The 18040-nt window shown below is 34.0% G+C and overlaps 1 protein-coding gene across 3 annotated transcripts; it reads left to right on the top strand.

Annotated features, from left to right (window-relative positions):
* The first annotated feature begins 5456 nt into the window (after positions 1–5456).
* LOC109175005 (protein ALWAYS EARLY 3-like) lies at positions 5457–17636 on the top strand. Of its 3 annotated transcripts, none has more exons than XM_019324271.1 (21): positions 5457–5678; positions 6688–6802; positions 7390–7488; positions 7877–7939; positions 8398–8475; positions 8883–9051; positions 9359–9624; positions 9717–10068; positions 11025–11102; positions 11876–12114; positions 12213–12269; positions 12930–13241; positions 13349–13527; positions 13620–13902; positions 14453–14677; positions 15117–15266; positions 16115–16258; positions 16354–16563; positions 16823–16858; positions 17001–17099; positions 17216–17636. In XM_019324271.1, exons 2-21 carry the CDS (start codon positions 6698–6700, stop codon positions 17378–17380), a joined length of 3309 nt encoding a protein of 1102 aa, XP_019179816.1. In that variant the 5' UTR covers positions 5457–5678; positions 6688–6697; the 3' UTR covers positions 17381–17636. The 3 variants fall into 3 exon arrangements, with proteins under 3 accessions (XP_019179816.1, XP_019179815.1, XP_019179817.1); XM_019324270.1 differs by having other exon boundaries at positions 11867–12114; XM_019324272.1 differs by lacking the exon at positions 16823–16858 and having other exon boundaries at positions 11867–12114.
* The last annotated feature ends 404 nt before the right edge of the window (positions 17637–18040 follow it).

The following is an 18040-nucleotide window of genomic DNA, read 5'->3' as shown; positions in this document are numbered from 1 at the left end:
GCCGTTTCTTTAAGTAAAGAAACGGCCCGCATCATATAGTAAGAATACTAATATCAAGAGTACTTAGATACAACCCACTATCAAAATTAGCATATGACCATAAAAATCAGTCGTTATATTATAGAACGCGGTGCATGTGCACCGCGGTCAAAAACGACGCCGTTTCTTTAAGTAAAGAAACGGCCCGCCGTTAGAGTTAACGGAGTCCGTTTGTTTGGTGTATTAAACACCAACTGACACTACAGTATATCCAAACCGACACTGCAGTTATATCAAAATGATACTATAGTTATAGTGAAATGAAACTGCAGTGTATATAAACTGAAACTGAATAACATTTCACATATTTGAGTGTATATTGTACAATGAAGCTGTAATTATATCAAAATAATCATGTAGTTGTGTTTTAATGAAACTATAGTGTATATAAAATAAAATTAAATAACATTTTCACATATTTGAGTCTATAAATATCGAATGAAACTATAGTTATATCGAAATGAAACTGTAGTTGTGTTCAACTAAAACTGCAGTGTATACAAAATGACACTGAATAACAGAGTTACTTTTTGCAAAAGGGTGCGAAACGGCGGAAATAAACACTGTTAATTTTCATTTAAAAAAAAGACGTGCGGTGCATAATCGATTATGCATCGCGGTGCATAATATAATTTGCCCATAAAAATTCTTTAGAAATAATTTTTTTTTTTTATAAATTGAAAAAAATTAATTCTGAACACTTTTTTTTTTTTTTGAAAAATAAGATTTCTTAATTTACAAAAGAGGTTATATTGATTGGTGGTTTAATTCTTAACTAAGGGTGGGCAATTTATATCGTGGACCTTGGTTCACAGTGTACTGTGGACCTTGGTCGAGTCGTTATGCTGTGCATTTGTGTGCACCATGCATGGTGCACACGGATGCAAAAACGACGTCGTTTTGATGTCGATTTAAAAAAAAAAAATCATAATTGCATAACTACACATCCATAATTTCATAATTATACATCCAGAATTGCATAACTATACATTCAGAATTTCATAATTACACATCCATAACTTCATTACTATACATCCAGAATTGCATAACTACACATCCATAACTTCATAACTATAAATCCATAATTGCATAACTTCATAACTATACATTCAGAATTGCATAACTACACATCCATAATTTCATAACTATAAATCCAGAAATACATAACTATACATCCATAATTTCGTAACTATACATTCAGAAATTATGCACAACATAATGTTGTTGACGAGAATTGATGGGGAATATACCCCGGGTTCAGGCTCCTCGTACGCTCCGTGCTCCTGTTTGGATCGGGTCAAATGAGTTGGGTCTAGGTCCACGGGTCAAAGTCAAACCCGTCTCGGTTGCGCCTATAAAAAGGGCCTTGACCCTTCATTTTAGGAGTTTTTTCCCCTCTTCCTCCCTAGAGACTCTACTCTCTCACTTTGAGCTTTCCCCCTTCTCTCTATAAAAACCACAAGAACAACATATGAATAAAAGAAGCTTATTTGCTATATCTCTTCTTCCTTGTTCATACGCGGGAATTACCCGTATCAAGAATCAAAACTGATTTTTTTTTTTAAGTTGGACGCACGTTTTTAGTCAAAACGACGTCGTTTTTGCATCTGTATGCACCATGCATGGTGCACACGGATGCACGACATAATTTGCCACCCTAGTCCAATACATATAATTTGACTTTATAATGTACAAAATTCATGTTTGTAATGTACATAATTTATGTTCATAATACACATACACATAAACACAATATAATGAAGACACATAAACACTTAACATAATACACAGAATTCATATTCATAATGTACAGAATTCATGTTCATAATGCACATAATTAATGTTCATTATATCATGTTTGTGTATGTGTATTATGAACATAAATTATGTGCATTATGAACATGAATTATGTACATTATGAAGTCAAATTATGTGTATTGGACCAGGGTTCACAGTGTACTGTGGACCCTGATCCAGGATATAAGGATCCCTAAGGGTGTGTTTGGTTCATGAGTTTACACACTATGAGTGAGAATCAAAATCATAGTTAGTGTTTGGTTGACTACTTTTTAAAAAATAACTATAGAATTTGATTATCCCTTCAATTAAAAAATCATTCCCTAATTACAAATGGGCATTGTTATATCTTATTGGCAATATGATTTTTAAGTTTGATTAATGCTTTTAGATTTTTGTTTTGATTTTTTTTTAGTCATATTGATGCTTTGAATGTTATTATATTAGAATCAATTGTCTTAATTTATTATTTTTATATTTTTAAAACCTTTTTTCTTATTATAGGATCATACATAACCAAACATTAATATTGATAATCATTCCAATTACACCATACTACCAACATGCAAAATATTTTCACCAAAGCTCATTACCATTACTAAGAGCATCCACATTAGTTGGGGAGATTTGGGAGATAATGTAAGAGTGATTAGGAAAGAGAATGTGGGAGGGGAGAGAAAAAAAATAACAAAACAAAAATTGAAAAAAAAATAATAATAAAAAACTGCCGCGTCAGGCGCGCTGTCAGCGTGCCTGACGTGCTACACTGCATTGCACGCGCCCGTGTAGACATCAGTGTTGTTTTTTATTTTTCTTTTTTCTCTTTTTTTTTCTGACATTATCCTTGAATTTGCAGAGCAAATATTTTCACAAATAATCTCACCTCACATTTATTATTATCCCCACCCAAGATAATTCATCTGATAATATCTCTATAATATCCACTGATGTGAATACTCTAAATATTTAATTCTCATTCCAATTCTGATTCCCTTATACAAATCAAACACACCATAAGTTTTTGATAAAGTGCATTGTGGTTAGCAATTCAGCATATGATAATTGAATGGTACTTTTAAGTTTTAACCTCACTACAAGTCAAAGTACTTATAGGTGGGTAAAGTGACTAAAGTACAATCATAGTGGGGCGAACTATAATTTACTCAAAGTAATAGTACTCCTTAATAAATTGAAACACAAATCCTACAATTTTAGGGGCTTGATTCAAGCAATATGAGGTTATATATGATAATGTGGAAAATGTAATATTATATTACATTGCTTGATTTAAGTAATCTAAAAATTAAAGTAACATGATTCCATTTAATTTTACATTATATTTTAGAAAGTAATTTCATTACTTAGGTTAATATAATATTTCGTGAACCAAATACCACCTTAGAAGTAATATTAATCATTATTTATTGAAAAAGAAAATAAAATTTTAACCCCAAGTTATAAAATAATAGCTTATTTAATATTTGAATCCTTGTATTATAAGCAATACTATTTGCAATCATTGAGTTATCAACAAACGTTATTGCTATTACTTTTCAAAAATCCTAGTCAACTATGGTTATTAATGAAATTTCACATAAATTTTCTTTTGCATCTCAAATTACAGTCCAATTCTATCACTTATTGATTAGATACAAATCACACAATGCATGTCAATAATTGCTTTTGCACGTTTTTTTTTTTTTTTTATTAGCGAATTATATTGTTCATTTTTATATTTGACCCTTGTACAACCGTTACCAATCCTCTCTACAGTTATTAGAACCTATCTTGACATTTCGTTAAGATTGACGACCTTGTCTCTCATCAAGTTTATTACACATGTGTCACTCACTAACTCCATCTTGTCCCATCAATATCGAGTAGTTCAATTCATACAAATGGCCTAACCAACCACGACATATAGATACATGTGCCACTCAACAAAAGAAGCCCAATATATGTTTCATTGAGTACTCCATAAAAGCCGATGTATGTCTCTATAAAAGAAGACTGTCAACGTCGCCTTCTGTTTCGGAAGAAGAATGTGACGATCACGCTTCTTCCTTTGAGAAAGAAAGTGGCCAGCGTCTCCTTCTTCTCTAGGAAGAAGGCGACCGACGTTGCCTTCTTCAGTGACAACAATGTGACCGGTGATCATCGGTGGATAACTGGTTATTGGGTCTGGATGCATCAAAATAATAAATAGTGTATATTTGTGGTGAGTGTGATTTAAAGAGGAATCGTTAAATTTGAATGATTTGTTAATTGAAGGACCAACTATGTGACTTTACTTATGATTCAAAGATAAAAAGTAATAATATCTAGAGAAAAGGGTCAAATACACCCCTAAACATTTCACTAAAGGTCAATTAACCCCACAAACTTTTAAAAAGGTCAATTGAACACATGAACACACAATTTTGAGTCACTTGACCCCATTAACCGGTAACTTTTACCTGATGAACCGGTAATTGACACCGTGGCGTGACACATAAGCGTTGGAGTGGGTACTTGGCTGCCACATAAGCATAAAAAAGAATTAAATTAAAAAAAATTAAATTAATAAATAAAGAATTTAAAATCAGCCCTAAATTCTAATTCTTCTCGGCGTCTTCTTCATTGCGTTTCTTCACCGTGTCTTCTTCTTCTTCTTCTTCTTTGTACTCCATCTCACCCAGTACAGTGCTTCTGAAACTACTGCTCATTCCTTAAACAAATACAATCAAAATAAACAAATAAGCTTTTGAAACTACTGCTCATTCACCCTTCTTCTTCTTTGTACTCCATCTCACCCAGTACAGTGCTTCTGAAACTACTGCTCATTCCTTAAACAAATACAATCAAAATAAACAAATAAGCTTTTGAAACTACTGCTCATTCACCCTAAACATATAAAAAGCTTTAGTTTTCCATTCCCATAAACAAATTTGCGGTAGCATATCAGTGGTATGAAAAAAGAAATTTATACTGCTTAAAGAAAAAGAAAAAACCTAAACCCTAAAACTAGTGGTAGAAGAAAAAGGAAAAACCTTCAATGGTGATGGTGGTGCGACGAGGTGGTGGACCGCCGGAGTGGAGCGCCGAACGGTGGCGGAGGCTGTTGCAACGAAAAAGAATTAGAATGAAGAAGACGAGAAGAATTAGGACTAATTAGGACTAATTAATTCTTTTTACAATAATTTAGGACTAATTAATTCTTTTTAGGGCTGAATGAAGAAGACGAGAAGAATTAGAATTTAGGACTGATTTTAAATTCTTTATTTATTAATTTAATTTTTTTTAATTTAATTCTTTTTTATGCTTATGTGGCAGCCAAGTACCCACTTCAACGCTTATGTGTCATGCCACGGTGTCAATTACCGGTTCATCAGGTAAAAGTTACCGGTTAGTGGGGTCAAGTGACTCAAAATTGTGTGTTCATGTGTTCAATTGACCTTTTTAAAAGTTTGTGGGGTTAATTGACCTTTAGTGAAATGTTTAGGGATGCATTTGACCCTTTTCTCTAATATCTATAAAGTAACAACTAAACTTACAATTAGGGACCAAACTCCAAAAGTGCAAATTTCCTTATTATTTATGTCGTTTTAAAAAAACGCAGCTAACCACAAAATACAAATGCAGTTTCGCGGCTATTACCCTCAGAATCCATCTTTCTACTGCTACTTCTTCTCCTTCTTCTCGCTCACCCACCCCGCTTTGCGCTCCCAGAAACCCCATTTTAGTCTCTATATATCTGCCATTCCTGTCTATGCTCCCACTCGCCGCTCAATTTTCACTCACTTGTGCTGTCAAATTTGAATTTGATTCAGAAGAATCTTCAGACGCGTGGATTTTTCTATCCTGTAAGTAAACCAACTGTTATTTGTTTTCATTTTTCTTCGGTGCGTTTTTTGTTTTTTTTTTCCAAGTGTTTTGTACTGAGAATTTGATTTTTCTTTTTTCCTGCGTTTCCGTGAGCTTTTCCGGATCGTTTCTTTGATTTCGGTCATTTTAAATTTCGAGTTTTCTGTTTGAAGCATTTTTTGTAACTTTTTTTATTTCGATTAATTTCACTGCCAGCGTGTGTACTGCGTAGATTGGTTAGCGTTTTTAGCTGTTGGAATGGAATTTTCGAGCTATTGGGTTAATCGGATGGAACTGTAACGATTAACACAGTGGTTATTTAGTTTGAAGCTATTTTGTGTAACTTGAATTTGATGTGGGGGTGTACATATAGCTTATGTTGTGTTAATTTGATGAGCTTGGTTTCAGGTATAAAATTTGATTTATTAGAAAGTTTCACTTGAACTTTTGTGCGGATTTGAACTGTTTGAGGAGTTATCTGAAGGCCTGAGGCTCATCTTGATCCTTTTGAATTAGCTAGATATGGGCTACTGCATTGGTGGGTAATTAGGGCATATGATTGGAATTGTTTAAACTGAGAAGTTATGCTTGAAAAAAAATTTATGGAATTGCTACCTGCTTTTTGAACTTATGTAAAGAGGCCTTAGTGGTGAAAAAAAGCATATAAGATTCTGTTCCTAGTCTCTTCTTTAGTAACATTTTCTTTTTCTTCCCATAAACAATTGAATAAAGTGGTTTCAATGGAACTTTGCCAGAATGTGGATTCAAAATAATTAACTGTTTGGAATATGCTACTTGGTTTGAGTTTCTAAAATCTCAATGCATTCATCAAAATAATTACATGGTTGAGTTTCTACTAGTTTGACTTTTGATTTGCTGAAACTTTGACGAATGAGTATGACTGATCACTGATCACTGATCACTGATGTGGCTTTGTACTTTGCTTTTAACATGTCATGTGATTTTTAAAATTGGAATTTGCATTTTCTTCTTGGTATATCATTGCAGAATCTTAGTTATGGCCCCACCAAGACAACCAAGGAGCTTAAATAAACGACATTCTAATAGAAATGATGTCTCCCTGAGTAATGATGGAGATAGTTCTAAAAAGAACATGCAACGGGTAAGTGTTGTTAAGATTCTATTTCTTCTTTATGCATCTCAAATGGACTTTCTTTTGTCAATACATAGCACCTCAGATTTTACTATTTATTGGCAATATTTTCTTTCTATTTATGGATATGTGCTTAAGGCCAACAATTATGGATTCTTATGAAAGGTATTTTATATTCCAGTTTTGAAAATTATAATTTGCAGAGTTGTAATACCAATTTGCAGAGTTGTAATTTTGCACAATGATATGGGTGTAAATGAGCCAAACTCAAACAAAAAAGGGTTTTTTTGAGCTTGCCCGTTTAGCTTTTAAAGTTTTCAACTGTTCAAGCCCATTTGTTTACGAACCAAGCTATCATTGAACTGTATATGAGTTGTAAATAGATTAGGAGAGTCAATTTGTTTTTGTTGTTGTTGTTGTTTTTATTTATTTATTTATTTTTTTATATAATAGTTTTTTAGTTTTTTCCCCCAATTGTAATATTTTATCCCCCAATAACTTCATTTGCTGTTTTGTATTTGTATTGATCATATAAATAGCTTTAGAAAGAAGCATCTGAATGCATCTTGAATCAATAATTTCCTGTTAAATTGCAGAAGAGGAAGTATATTGACATGTTAGGTCCTCAATGGAGCAAGGAAGAGCTGGAGAGTTTCTATGATGCATACCGGGAGTATAATAAAGATTGGAAAAAAGTGAGCATTTTAGTTCCCACCATGTTTCTCTAACATTGGACTAGGTTTTGTTTGAATTAATTGGTCTAAGGTTAGTTCAGATCAGAGTATCACACTTGCATTTTTCTAGGTTGGTTCTTCCTGATTTAATTTTTTGTGGACCAAAGCTCAGTTTTTGCAAATGAAATCATTTCCTTTAGGTAATTTCTAAAGGGAAAAAAGAAGTGTCCTTTTTTACTAATGGTTTAATTTATCTCCTAAATAGGTTGCATGTATACTGGATTTTTTCACAATTCATGAGCAGTCAGGATTTTCCTATTCTTTTCATTAATTAATCTAGACTGGCATGTTTTTGCTGTGGTTAATCTGTGACTATTTACCTTAAGTGTTGTTTTGTATTTATTTGCAGGTGGCAGCAGCAGTCCAAAACCGATCAGTTGATATGGTGGAGGCTCTTTACACCATGAATAGGGTAAACATGGTTGTTTGAATGTGGATTGTGGACGGACAAGATAGTACCAAGAGTTTTGGGAGAAGAAGAGAACGGGGATGGGGGAGGAAAATAACTCTTATTCAAATATTCATTTTAAAAAACAATATTTATAGAAGGAAGACCAGTATATATACAGGCCTTCCAATGGGTCCTTATACATTCCATTCATGATTCAACTTATAAAACCTGCATCAATATTTATTTATTTATTTATTTATTGTACTTAAGATCCTTTCAATTACTGTCCTTAAATGCTGTATGCTGAGCATTGCTTGGTTTGCTTTTTCTTTGACTTTTGGAATGTTAATCTTCTGGTCATCTTGAACTTTCATTTTTATCAACTGTGAACAAAGAATGGCTGAATGGGCTTATGGTACCATTTATGTATATAATCCCTGCGTCACTGTTTTGTAACTCACATGCTGTTGTAAATTCAGGCTTACTTATCTCTTCCTGAGGGGATTGCTTCTGTTGTTGGGTTGATTGCAATGATGACTGATCACTACTGCAACTTGGTGAGATACTATACTTCAGAATACATTGAACTTTCACATGATTGGTACTGTATATAATATATATTATTTAATTGTTTAAGCCAATTGCTCCCCAGTCCCCCCCAATCTTCTGTTTTTCTTGCTTTTGAAAAAGTGAGGATTCTCATTGCATACGAGTGATAACAATTGTTTGAAATGTGGTGGAATGATTACCCTTCAATTGAAGTGCATCACAAATAATATCTTTTCAAATTGCTCATGGAACACACACACATTTTATGATGTTACAAGTATATGCCTTTTGTAATTGAGAAGTATTGGCAATTCTCGTTGTCATTGAGGCTTTCTAAACAAGGAAATTTATAAAGTATGAATGGCTCATTGCTTTCATGTTATGGTGACTGAGTAATTAATGTGTGTGATGACAGGTTGGAAGCGATAGTGATCAGGAAAACAATGAGGGTGCAGGAACAACTCGAAATCCCCAAAAACGCGCTCGGTGTAAAGTTCAGGCTAGTAAAGCATCTGATTTGCACCCTTCAACAGTTGCATCAGGTTATGATTGCCTGGCATTATTGAAGAGCAAATGCTCAAAAGGTTGTGCACCCTTTCCCCTGAGAAAACCAAAAAGAATAAGTTATTGTCTTCAAAGGAATCATGCTTTTACATTTAATGACCTGCCAATGCAAGTTTTCTCATGGATCAGTCTTTAGATGCATTGCACATGAGGATTTATGGGATTTAATTGAGTCTCCTTTCATGTTAAATTGAATTTCGAATTCCAAATTTCTTTCTGTTGCACTCCTTTGGACCTCTTCCGGCCCATAGTAGGACTATGGTTTACTTTATTGTTAATGGATTAATGCTGGGGTAATATTGATGATTCTCTGGAATTTTCTTTCAGGGGACCAGACTCGTGTTGTAGGAAAGAGGACACCACGGTTTCCAGTATCACGCTCTAATGAAAATTTTAAAGCCAAGAAGTATTTTTCTCCAAGTAGACAAGATTTGAAAATAAATTTAGATGCCCATGATGATGAAGTTGCACGTGAAATAGCATTGGCTTTAGCAGAAGCTTCACACAGAGGGGGTTCTCCTCAGGTTTCTCAAACACCTATTCATGGAACAGACAGTGCTTTGTCCTCTCCTGCTTGGACCACTGAAAGCAATGTAATGACTTTGATCTGAACTCTTCTGTTGCTTTCTTGTGCACAAATTTTCAAAAATACTTAACCTTGTTTGCTCACTTTTTGTCAACGCAGCATGCTAATCTGGAAATAGCCAATGCCAAGGTTCTCAGTAGTGAAATGGACAGAGAAGGAAGCATGGAAGTTGATACCAGAGAGTTATCTAGTTGTAGGAATTATTTGATGGAACCTGGAAGTGTTGGCAAAACAATGCAAAAAGGGAGAAGACTAAATGAGAAAAAGTTGAAAGCTGGGGAAAGTGGTGACTATAATTTTCATGATATCAAGGAAGTATGTAGTGGTACAGAAGATCATAGATTGGGTGCAGTAAGAAAGAAACATGAAATGGAGATTCTGAATGAAAAAGTTTCAAAGACTTGTTCACAGGGATTTAGAAAGAGGAGCAAAAAGGTTCTTTTCCAAAGAGGTGTGGTGATTTTTCTCCAATGCCTTTTTAAAAAAATTCATTTAACTTGTTTACATGTTTGCATGAGTTTATTCTTGGGCTTGATTTAGGATCTAATGGAGATATTCCAATGGCATGAGTTCTAAGAATTAGTTTATAAATCTGGCTCTTAATATAAACCAATGACATTCTTGGTTTCTGTACAAATTTGCTCATCCCTGATTCCTTCATTGAAAGATCTATTTTGCATAAAGCTTTTTCTTTATTTTGCCAATGCAAGGGATGTCTATTGTATTCAAATTAAAAAACATGAATTATGGGCTAAAACAAATACTTAGAACTGCTCTTTATACCCATAAATAGAATTTCGTTCATAATTTATGCAAGTATGAATTGATTGAGACAGCATCCAGTGATACATTTACTATAATAAGACTTATTAAATTATTACTCTCTATGTCATTTTACTTGTCATGTTTACTGTTCATTGGTCAAACCAACTCTTCTTTCTTTGTTTATTTTCTTTATCATTTTCTTATAAATTTTAAATTAAAATTTTTGTATTTAATAATATTTTTCATGTAGTTTACAAATATATACGATTATACGGAGTAAATTTTATATACTAACTCTAAACTAAATATTATGAAAAATTGAATTGTAAATAACTTGTGTCAAGTACTCAAGTCTTCTTAACTGACACATAAAATGAGACGCAGAGAGTATTTTAGATACTTTGTGGACCTTAGCATTCATGCCTTCTATGACTTAATGGTATAATATTTCCTCCTTTCATCAAACTTGTTGTCTACAGAATTGTACAAAAAGAGATTGCTTCACTTGAATTTCTGATTTTTTGATTCAAATCCAAAATTATTTTTCTATAATATTATCTTGTGGGTATTAAAGAGAAGTCATAAATCGTTGCAATCGTTGCACACTTCCTGCCAATGTTAACTTTCAATTATTATATACAGATGAAGGCTCTACCTTTGATGCTCTACAAACTTTGGCTGAGCTATCCCTAATGATGCCTGCAACAGAAAATGATGATGGTGAGGATAAACACATTTTCTCTTTTGACTTTTCAGCATTGTATTAACACTTGCAATCTGCAACTTAAGATTTCATTATTCATGTTTGTGCATCTCCATGCTTTCCCTTTTCTAATTAAAAAGAAATTTATTATCTGACTTTGAATACAGTAATACATCTTTCTTATTCTTGATGTTGAATGCTTGCCTAATTAAAAATGAGCTATGCAAAATGTGTAATTTCTTGGAAGTTTCATTTCAAATATTTGTCAGTGCCAGTTATATAGCACCAAGCTGTTGTTTATTTTCAGTTGCTTTTTTATTTTTTATTTATTTTTACTTTATTAGCAATTATGTGAGAATACATGAATTGGATATACGTGGTGTGCATCAGTGCCATCAAAAGATATTCAGGAAGCCATATCTCAACTTATGTTCTGAATCCTATGTTCTTTCCCCCTCTTTATCTGACAGAGACATTCTACTGAAACGTCCTGGCTTACTTTATCTGCTGCCAAATCTCAATAAAAAACCAACTTTTCTAAAATTTGTAAGCCTATCCTTCACATTTAAATGGCTTGTTTAACCCATTTCAAGTGTACTTTGTTTAAGGATGAAGAAGCTGCAACTTTTTTGCCATTGGTTTGCATAATCTACACAGTTTGCCCTGAAAAATCATTTGGCACTTCATATCATTAAGATTTTGTGTGCTTTGAATCATTGTTCCCTTTGGATTTGCATGATGCATCTGCAACAGTGTTCTTACTCCTTTATTGTCATTCAAGAGTCAACGGACCAGGTCAAAGATGAGAATAATCATAATGGTGAATCTGAGTCCTTAGAAGCTATTCCTAAAAACCTTCCAAGGGATAACTGTGGATCATCAGGGGTTAAAAGTAAATGGAGTCGACGCATTTCGGGAATTGTAGTTGCTTCTAGTAAAGCATCAAAACATGTAAAGGTTTCATGTGGTGCTATTGCTTCTCCTGAAACAACGGAGGTGAGGAAAACACCAAAAAAGTTGGTATCTAAGGTAAGATGGGATATAAGTCGTCCAATAGTAAATAATTGATATTTTCAACAATGTTCTTTGTGATAGAATTGAGTAAAATTTTGAAGCCTTTTATGCAGATGCAAACAAGTGAAGCTTGTCCCAGTAATTATCTCTCTGAATCTCAGGAGTATGAGGTATCTATGCTTTTTTTGAAAAAAAATTGTTTTCTTATTGATTAATTTTTTTTTTACATATTTTCTTTTTGGAGCTTAGTTGAACATGATGTTTAAAATTATTGAGACTTCCAGTTAAGCTTGATCTATGAATGTGTATTAAGTATAGCAGTTAATATAGCAGCGTTTTTTTAAGTCTCTAGATTTCTGTTGGCTTTGAGTTTCTTCATTTCTTGTAGGACTCGTGTCAAATATGAATGTCTGATAATCTAGGACATGGAAGTGTCTCTACTTGATGACACAAGGATGGTATGCTATTAGAAATATGGGCTATTTGTCCTTTTTAAGTTAGGATAGTATATATGAAAATGAAAAAAGAAGTTTAGTGGGAAGAAAGTGGACACCATGTTGGCACAGATTAAAAAAAAAAAAAAAATCTATGCACGACACAGAGCATTACACTTATGGAAAAAAAAAACAGAAGAAAAACTTAGTATTATGCCTTAATGAGTAACTTCATGAACTGAGTTTTTTGGTCTTCTTTGCTTTGAAGTAGCTCTCTCTCTCTCTCATTTTATTTTTATTTTTGGGCTAACTTTGAGCTGTCCATGCCTGTTATATTTTAGCTGATTCTGAAGCTTTTAAAAACAACCAATTTGACATGATTCCATTTTCGTATAGACAAAGGAGGCACCAAAGAAGTTGATCAATAAGGGTAAAAGGTCTTCTCAAAATGCAACACCGAAAATTACAAAGAATAAAAAACATTCCGTAAGTGCTGACCCAGGGATTAATGGAAGTGATTCAGCTCAATCAATTGCCGAAATCCCTGCACCGGACGGGGCTACCTTGTGTACTAAAGTCAGAAGCAGGCGTAAGATTGAACTGAAGAAACCACAAAAGCAAAAAGATTTGATGCTTCCTGATAAAATTTTGGATGACAACAATGACAGACCCTCTGCTTCAGTCCATGACAATGTGTCCAATCTCAAGGTTTGTTGATTCATGTCATATTATTTTGTTTATTCTTTGAACTTTATTTTAATTATTCATGCATGTTCTTTTAACAATAATTGTATTGCGTTCAACATGGCATGCAGAAAAGGCTCTCTAATTGTCTTTCTGATGATCATGTACGGAAGTGGTGTATGTTTGAGTGGTTTTACAGTGCAATTGATTATCCTTGGTTTGCTAAAAAGGAGTTTGTTGAATACTTGCATCATGTTGGATTAGGGCATGTCCCAAGGTTAACTCGTGTTGAATGGAGTGTCATAAGAAGGTATTTGTATTCTATTGCTTAACATGAGATTTTGTGAACTTCTTATCAACTGATTATTCTATAACGGATCATTTTTGAGAATGGTGGTGCAGTTCTCTTGGCAAACCACGGCGATTTTCTGTGCAATTCTTGAAGGAGGAAAAAGAGAAGCTAAATCAATATCGTGAATCTGTTAGAAGACATTACACCGAACTATGTGAGGGTACCAGGGAAGGATTACCCACTGATCTTGCAAGGCCATTATCAGTTGGACAACGCGTCATTGCAATCCACCCTAAGACAATGGAAATTCATGATGGAAGTGTGCTGACAGTTGATCATTCCAGGTGCCGGATTCAGTTTGACCTTCCTGATCTTGGGGTTGAATTTGTCAAGGTAATGCATCTTTCAATATTGAACTTAGTGCTATAAAGTTTTGAACTCTGTAAATATTTGTCATTGGATTTGAAAATTTTAATTTTAGACCATAATCTGAAACTTATTAATAAAAATTATAATTAAATTTGGAATTGTTGTCATAACTCATATATTTAGCTGATTGCGTCACCAAGAAATTGGGGATGACTCATCTGACTTTTAACATTGGTTGAATTTCATATTTGACCCTAAAGTACAATGGCAAACCACATTTTTCTTGCACAATGCTTTTCCAATCAATGACAAGGTTTTCTTAAATCTTAATAGAGTTGAGTGACAGAATCTTCTCCAATTTAGTGAAGCTTTTATGTATATATAGTTGCTGGGATACGATAAACCTCTGGATTTGAAATTTCCTCTTATATACATGTGATTGGCCATAATTTAGAATAATAGTATACTCACATGTATATAACGTCCTTTGACATGAATACTGAATTGTTTCTTTTGCTACTATTGTTTTTTATTTTTAGAAGATAGCTTGATGCAGTTCTTTATGCTTTGGCAGGATATTGATTGCATGCCCCAAAATCCATATGAGAACATGCCTACATTACTCGCTAGGCACATTGATGCCTTGGACTTGTCATTTGAGAACACCCCCAAGCACAAAGTGAAAGCTCAATCAAATGAGAGTATGAAATTCTCATCAGGAGTTCTGGAGAATGGTGATGGTTTCCTTAATTTATCTCCAATGAATTTTGCCATTAACAATCTGTTAACACAGACAAAGGTCAGCATTATACCTCTTCCTTTTTCTTCTTTAGTAACTCATATCGCGAGGATATCTTGTGTCCATAAACTTGAATGTGATAAATGACGAAAAAGATTCCTAAATTCTAAACCTTCTGGTTCGTATAAAGGCAGGAATAGAAACTTGTTGCATTATTTTAGAGGGATTTTTGTTTAGAAAGTCAGCAATAATCTGGAAGCATTTGGCTCAATATAACCTTGTAAATATTTCATCCTCACACCATGCTGGCCTATTCCACTTTTCCTTCTATGGTTATTCTTATGAAGAGTTGTGAGGGACGGGATATTCATGACACCCTGAGCTTCACTTGGTGGGAATCAATATGTTTGCACTAGCATTATAAGTGCTGGTTGAGTGAAGGAAGCTGTGATGGATCATCCCATAGTTAATGAATATCTGTTATAACCTTCTAAACTAGGTGACAACATCAAGTGCTGACTGGCAATCAAATATTGGGACAATGGAACCTGCCACAGCATATTCTCAGCCTAGTAAAATGGCTCAGCATCAAGCAAAAGAAGCTGATGTTCGTGCTCTTGCTGAGCTGATGCATGCCCTTGATAAAAAGGTTATTGATTTTTAACTTGTTACTTTTTTGCATATGTTGATGTTTGACATCTGTTTCTTTTGTGTTGTGCCAATACTCCTTGTATCTCTCAAAAGCAATCAATTTGAAAAAATTCACAGGTTTGAGAAACCATATTTATTTAATGTACTGTTAAAATAAAATAATTGTATCACCATTCTCTTCATCCTTGACTCCAATTTAAGACCGGGGGGTGTTGTTGGAAATCATTCCAGAAAAAAAAAAAAACATTTTCTTTAGTACAGATATAAGGAACAGTTTTCATGGGACAACCCAAACAAAGCTGAAAGCAGAATGGTTTTTGGAGGACAGGACTGGTATATCACTGATTAATTTACTCAGGCATCTCTTATGGCCAGTTTGGTTCACAAGAAAATATTTTCCTGGGATAATCTTACCTTGTTTGGTTGATGGGAGAATTTATTCCATGGAAAATGAATTCCTCAAATTCCTTGCTCTCCTTTGGTATTTTATTTTCCACACCTTTTGGGAGAAAAGATACAACATAAATTCCTATATTACCCTCACATATCTTTATTATTTATGGGCATTTGAGTCGTTATACTAATTATTCCCAATAACTTATTTTCCATCAACCAAACAATGGAATCAATATTCCAAGTAATTTCTTTTCCATGAAGAGGCTGTTAGTGTTTGGTTGTTTGCAAGTGGATGACTGCAATAGGTAAATGTCACTCACTGTCAAATGCTTCATTGTGTTTTCCTTGTCTCTTACTAGCATTCGCATTTTATCTAGTTGATTATTTATAAGAGTTTAGTATTAATGTGCAACATAGAAGATAGCTCATGGGCTTTGATTGAACATTTAGCATGCTGTGATCGCTGAATTGAGGCACATGAATGATGATGTGATGGAAGATCAAAAGAGCAGTGACTGCACTCTTATGGACTTGGAGCCTTTCAGAAAGCAATATGCCACAATAGTATTACAGTTGAAGGAAGTAAATAAACAGGCATGTGGTCAACATTTTGATGAGATTACATGCTACTTTCCTTAGGTGGAATTTCTTGTCACTACACTAGCTGCTAAACCTGTTTTGCTTGGCAGGTTTCTTCTGCTTTGTTTCATTTGAGACAAAGGAACACATATCAAGATAACTTGTCACCAAGGCCCGTTGCTAATTTTTGTGATCCTGGTGATATGTTGAACACTTACGACCATTATACAGGCCAAGCTCAGGAACCTGGATCACATGTCAATGAGACTATTGAAAGTTCAAAAATAAAAGCGCGGATAATGGTGGACTCTGTTTTGCAGGTATAGAAACTCTTGCTTAAAGGCTTATACTTTGGATGGGCACTATGATATGGCTAATGTTGGATAGGCACTCAGAGGATAACTCTTAAGTAGGACACACTTCTTTTAATCAACCACAGCATCAATCCTGAAACCTGTATCGACTTTTCGTTGTTGTTTTTCAAAGCCCTATTTTATTACACCTTGTTGCACGTAACCTCTCGTAACTACTCTTGGCACTTTTTGCAACAATCCTATGCAAGTGTTATTTTCTGTCCAGGAATTTAATGGAATGGAGAGCACTACAGAGAATGTGGTGGGTGCTATAGATTATCTAAACAATCAGATTCCACAATATCATTCTTGCTTGTTAGCTGTAACATATTTCATATTTCAGCATACTTACTAGCTACTCTGATCCTCCGATTAATTGATTTTAAAATATTGTATTGTTGTAGGCCCCTGATTCTACTCTGAACAGACCTGTGAATGGAAACGAGGCAGATATCCCTTCAGAGCTGATTAGTCGATGTGTTGCAACTTTTCTTATGATTCAGGTAAACCATTGTGTGTGTATCAAATGTTGTGATTCCCTCGATCCCATTTTGAAGATTTTTTTTTTTTTTTTTTTTTTTCTCGGTCTGACTTTTGTACTACTCGATAATAATTGCAGAAGTGTACAGAAAGAGAGTTTCCTCCCGCAGGGGTGGCCAAAATACTGGATTCTGCAGTTGCAAGCCTGCAGCCGCGTTGTTCACAGAACCTCCCGGTTTATACTGAAATTCAGAAGTGCATCGGAGTCATAAAAAACCAAATATTGGCACTCGTACCGACATAGAATGTAACTCTTTTAGGTTTACAAGGTAGAGGTAGATAAGTTGGTAAGCTTGAATGGTGATGAATGCATTAGGTATTCTTCTCTGCGTTTTTCCTTAAGTTCAGTCTAATGCTGGGCTCATTTTTGTTTACTGAATTCTGTCAAAAGACAGGGAAGAGGAGGGTGATATGATCAAATTAATGTTGTTATAGTTTAACATTTATCTCCAAATGTCATAATCAATTTTAAGTGCAATAGTTCATAGCATATGCTCATTGATATTTGCTAAGTTGAGTTAATACTACTTTCACTTTCTATTTTTGGTTATCAATTTTCAAATTTAACAGATTCAGTACTTCATTTAAAAAATTTGTTGCTATAAAAGACTATTTTGGTAAAAAAAATATGGAGTTAGTTGCCTTGCTTTGCCTATATGTAAATTAATAAAAGTGTACTGTCATTATAAACTTATCTTAAAGAAATGCTGTATATATCTAGGAAATTGTTGTTGAGATGTTGCTTTCACACTGCCGTTGGTGAGACTTGATCTTTGGTCTCTTATGTGACAAATCTTATCTCTGCGACCAATTGAGTTATCTATGCAAGTTAATTTTTGCATACTTGCATTATGGTTTTAAGTTGGAGTTTGAAAATAGAGATTTAGATTGATTAAATGATATT

The sequence above is a fragment of the Ipomoea nil genome, unplaced genomic scaffold, assembly GCF_001879475.1.
Source record: "Ipomoea nil cultivar Tokyo-kokei standard unplaced genomic scaffold, Asagao_1.1 scaffold0679, whole genome shotgun sequence".
NCBI classification, from domain to species: Eukaryota; Viridiplantae; Streptophyta; class Magnoliopsida; order Solanales; family Convolvulaceae; genus Ipomoea; species Ipomoea nil.
Note: the sequence above shows the minus strand (reverse complement) of the source record. Positions and strands in the feature narration are given on the sequence as shown.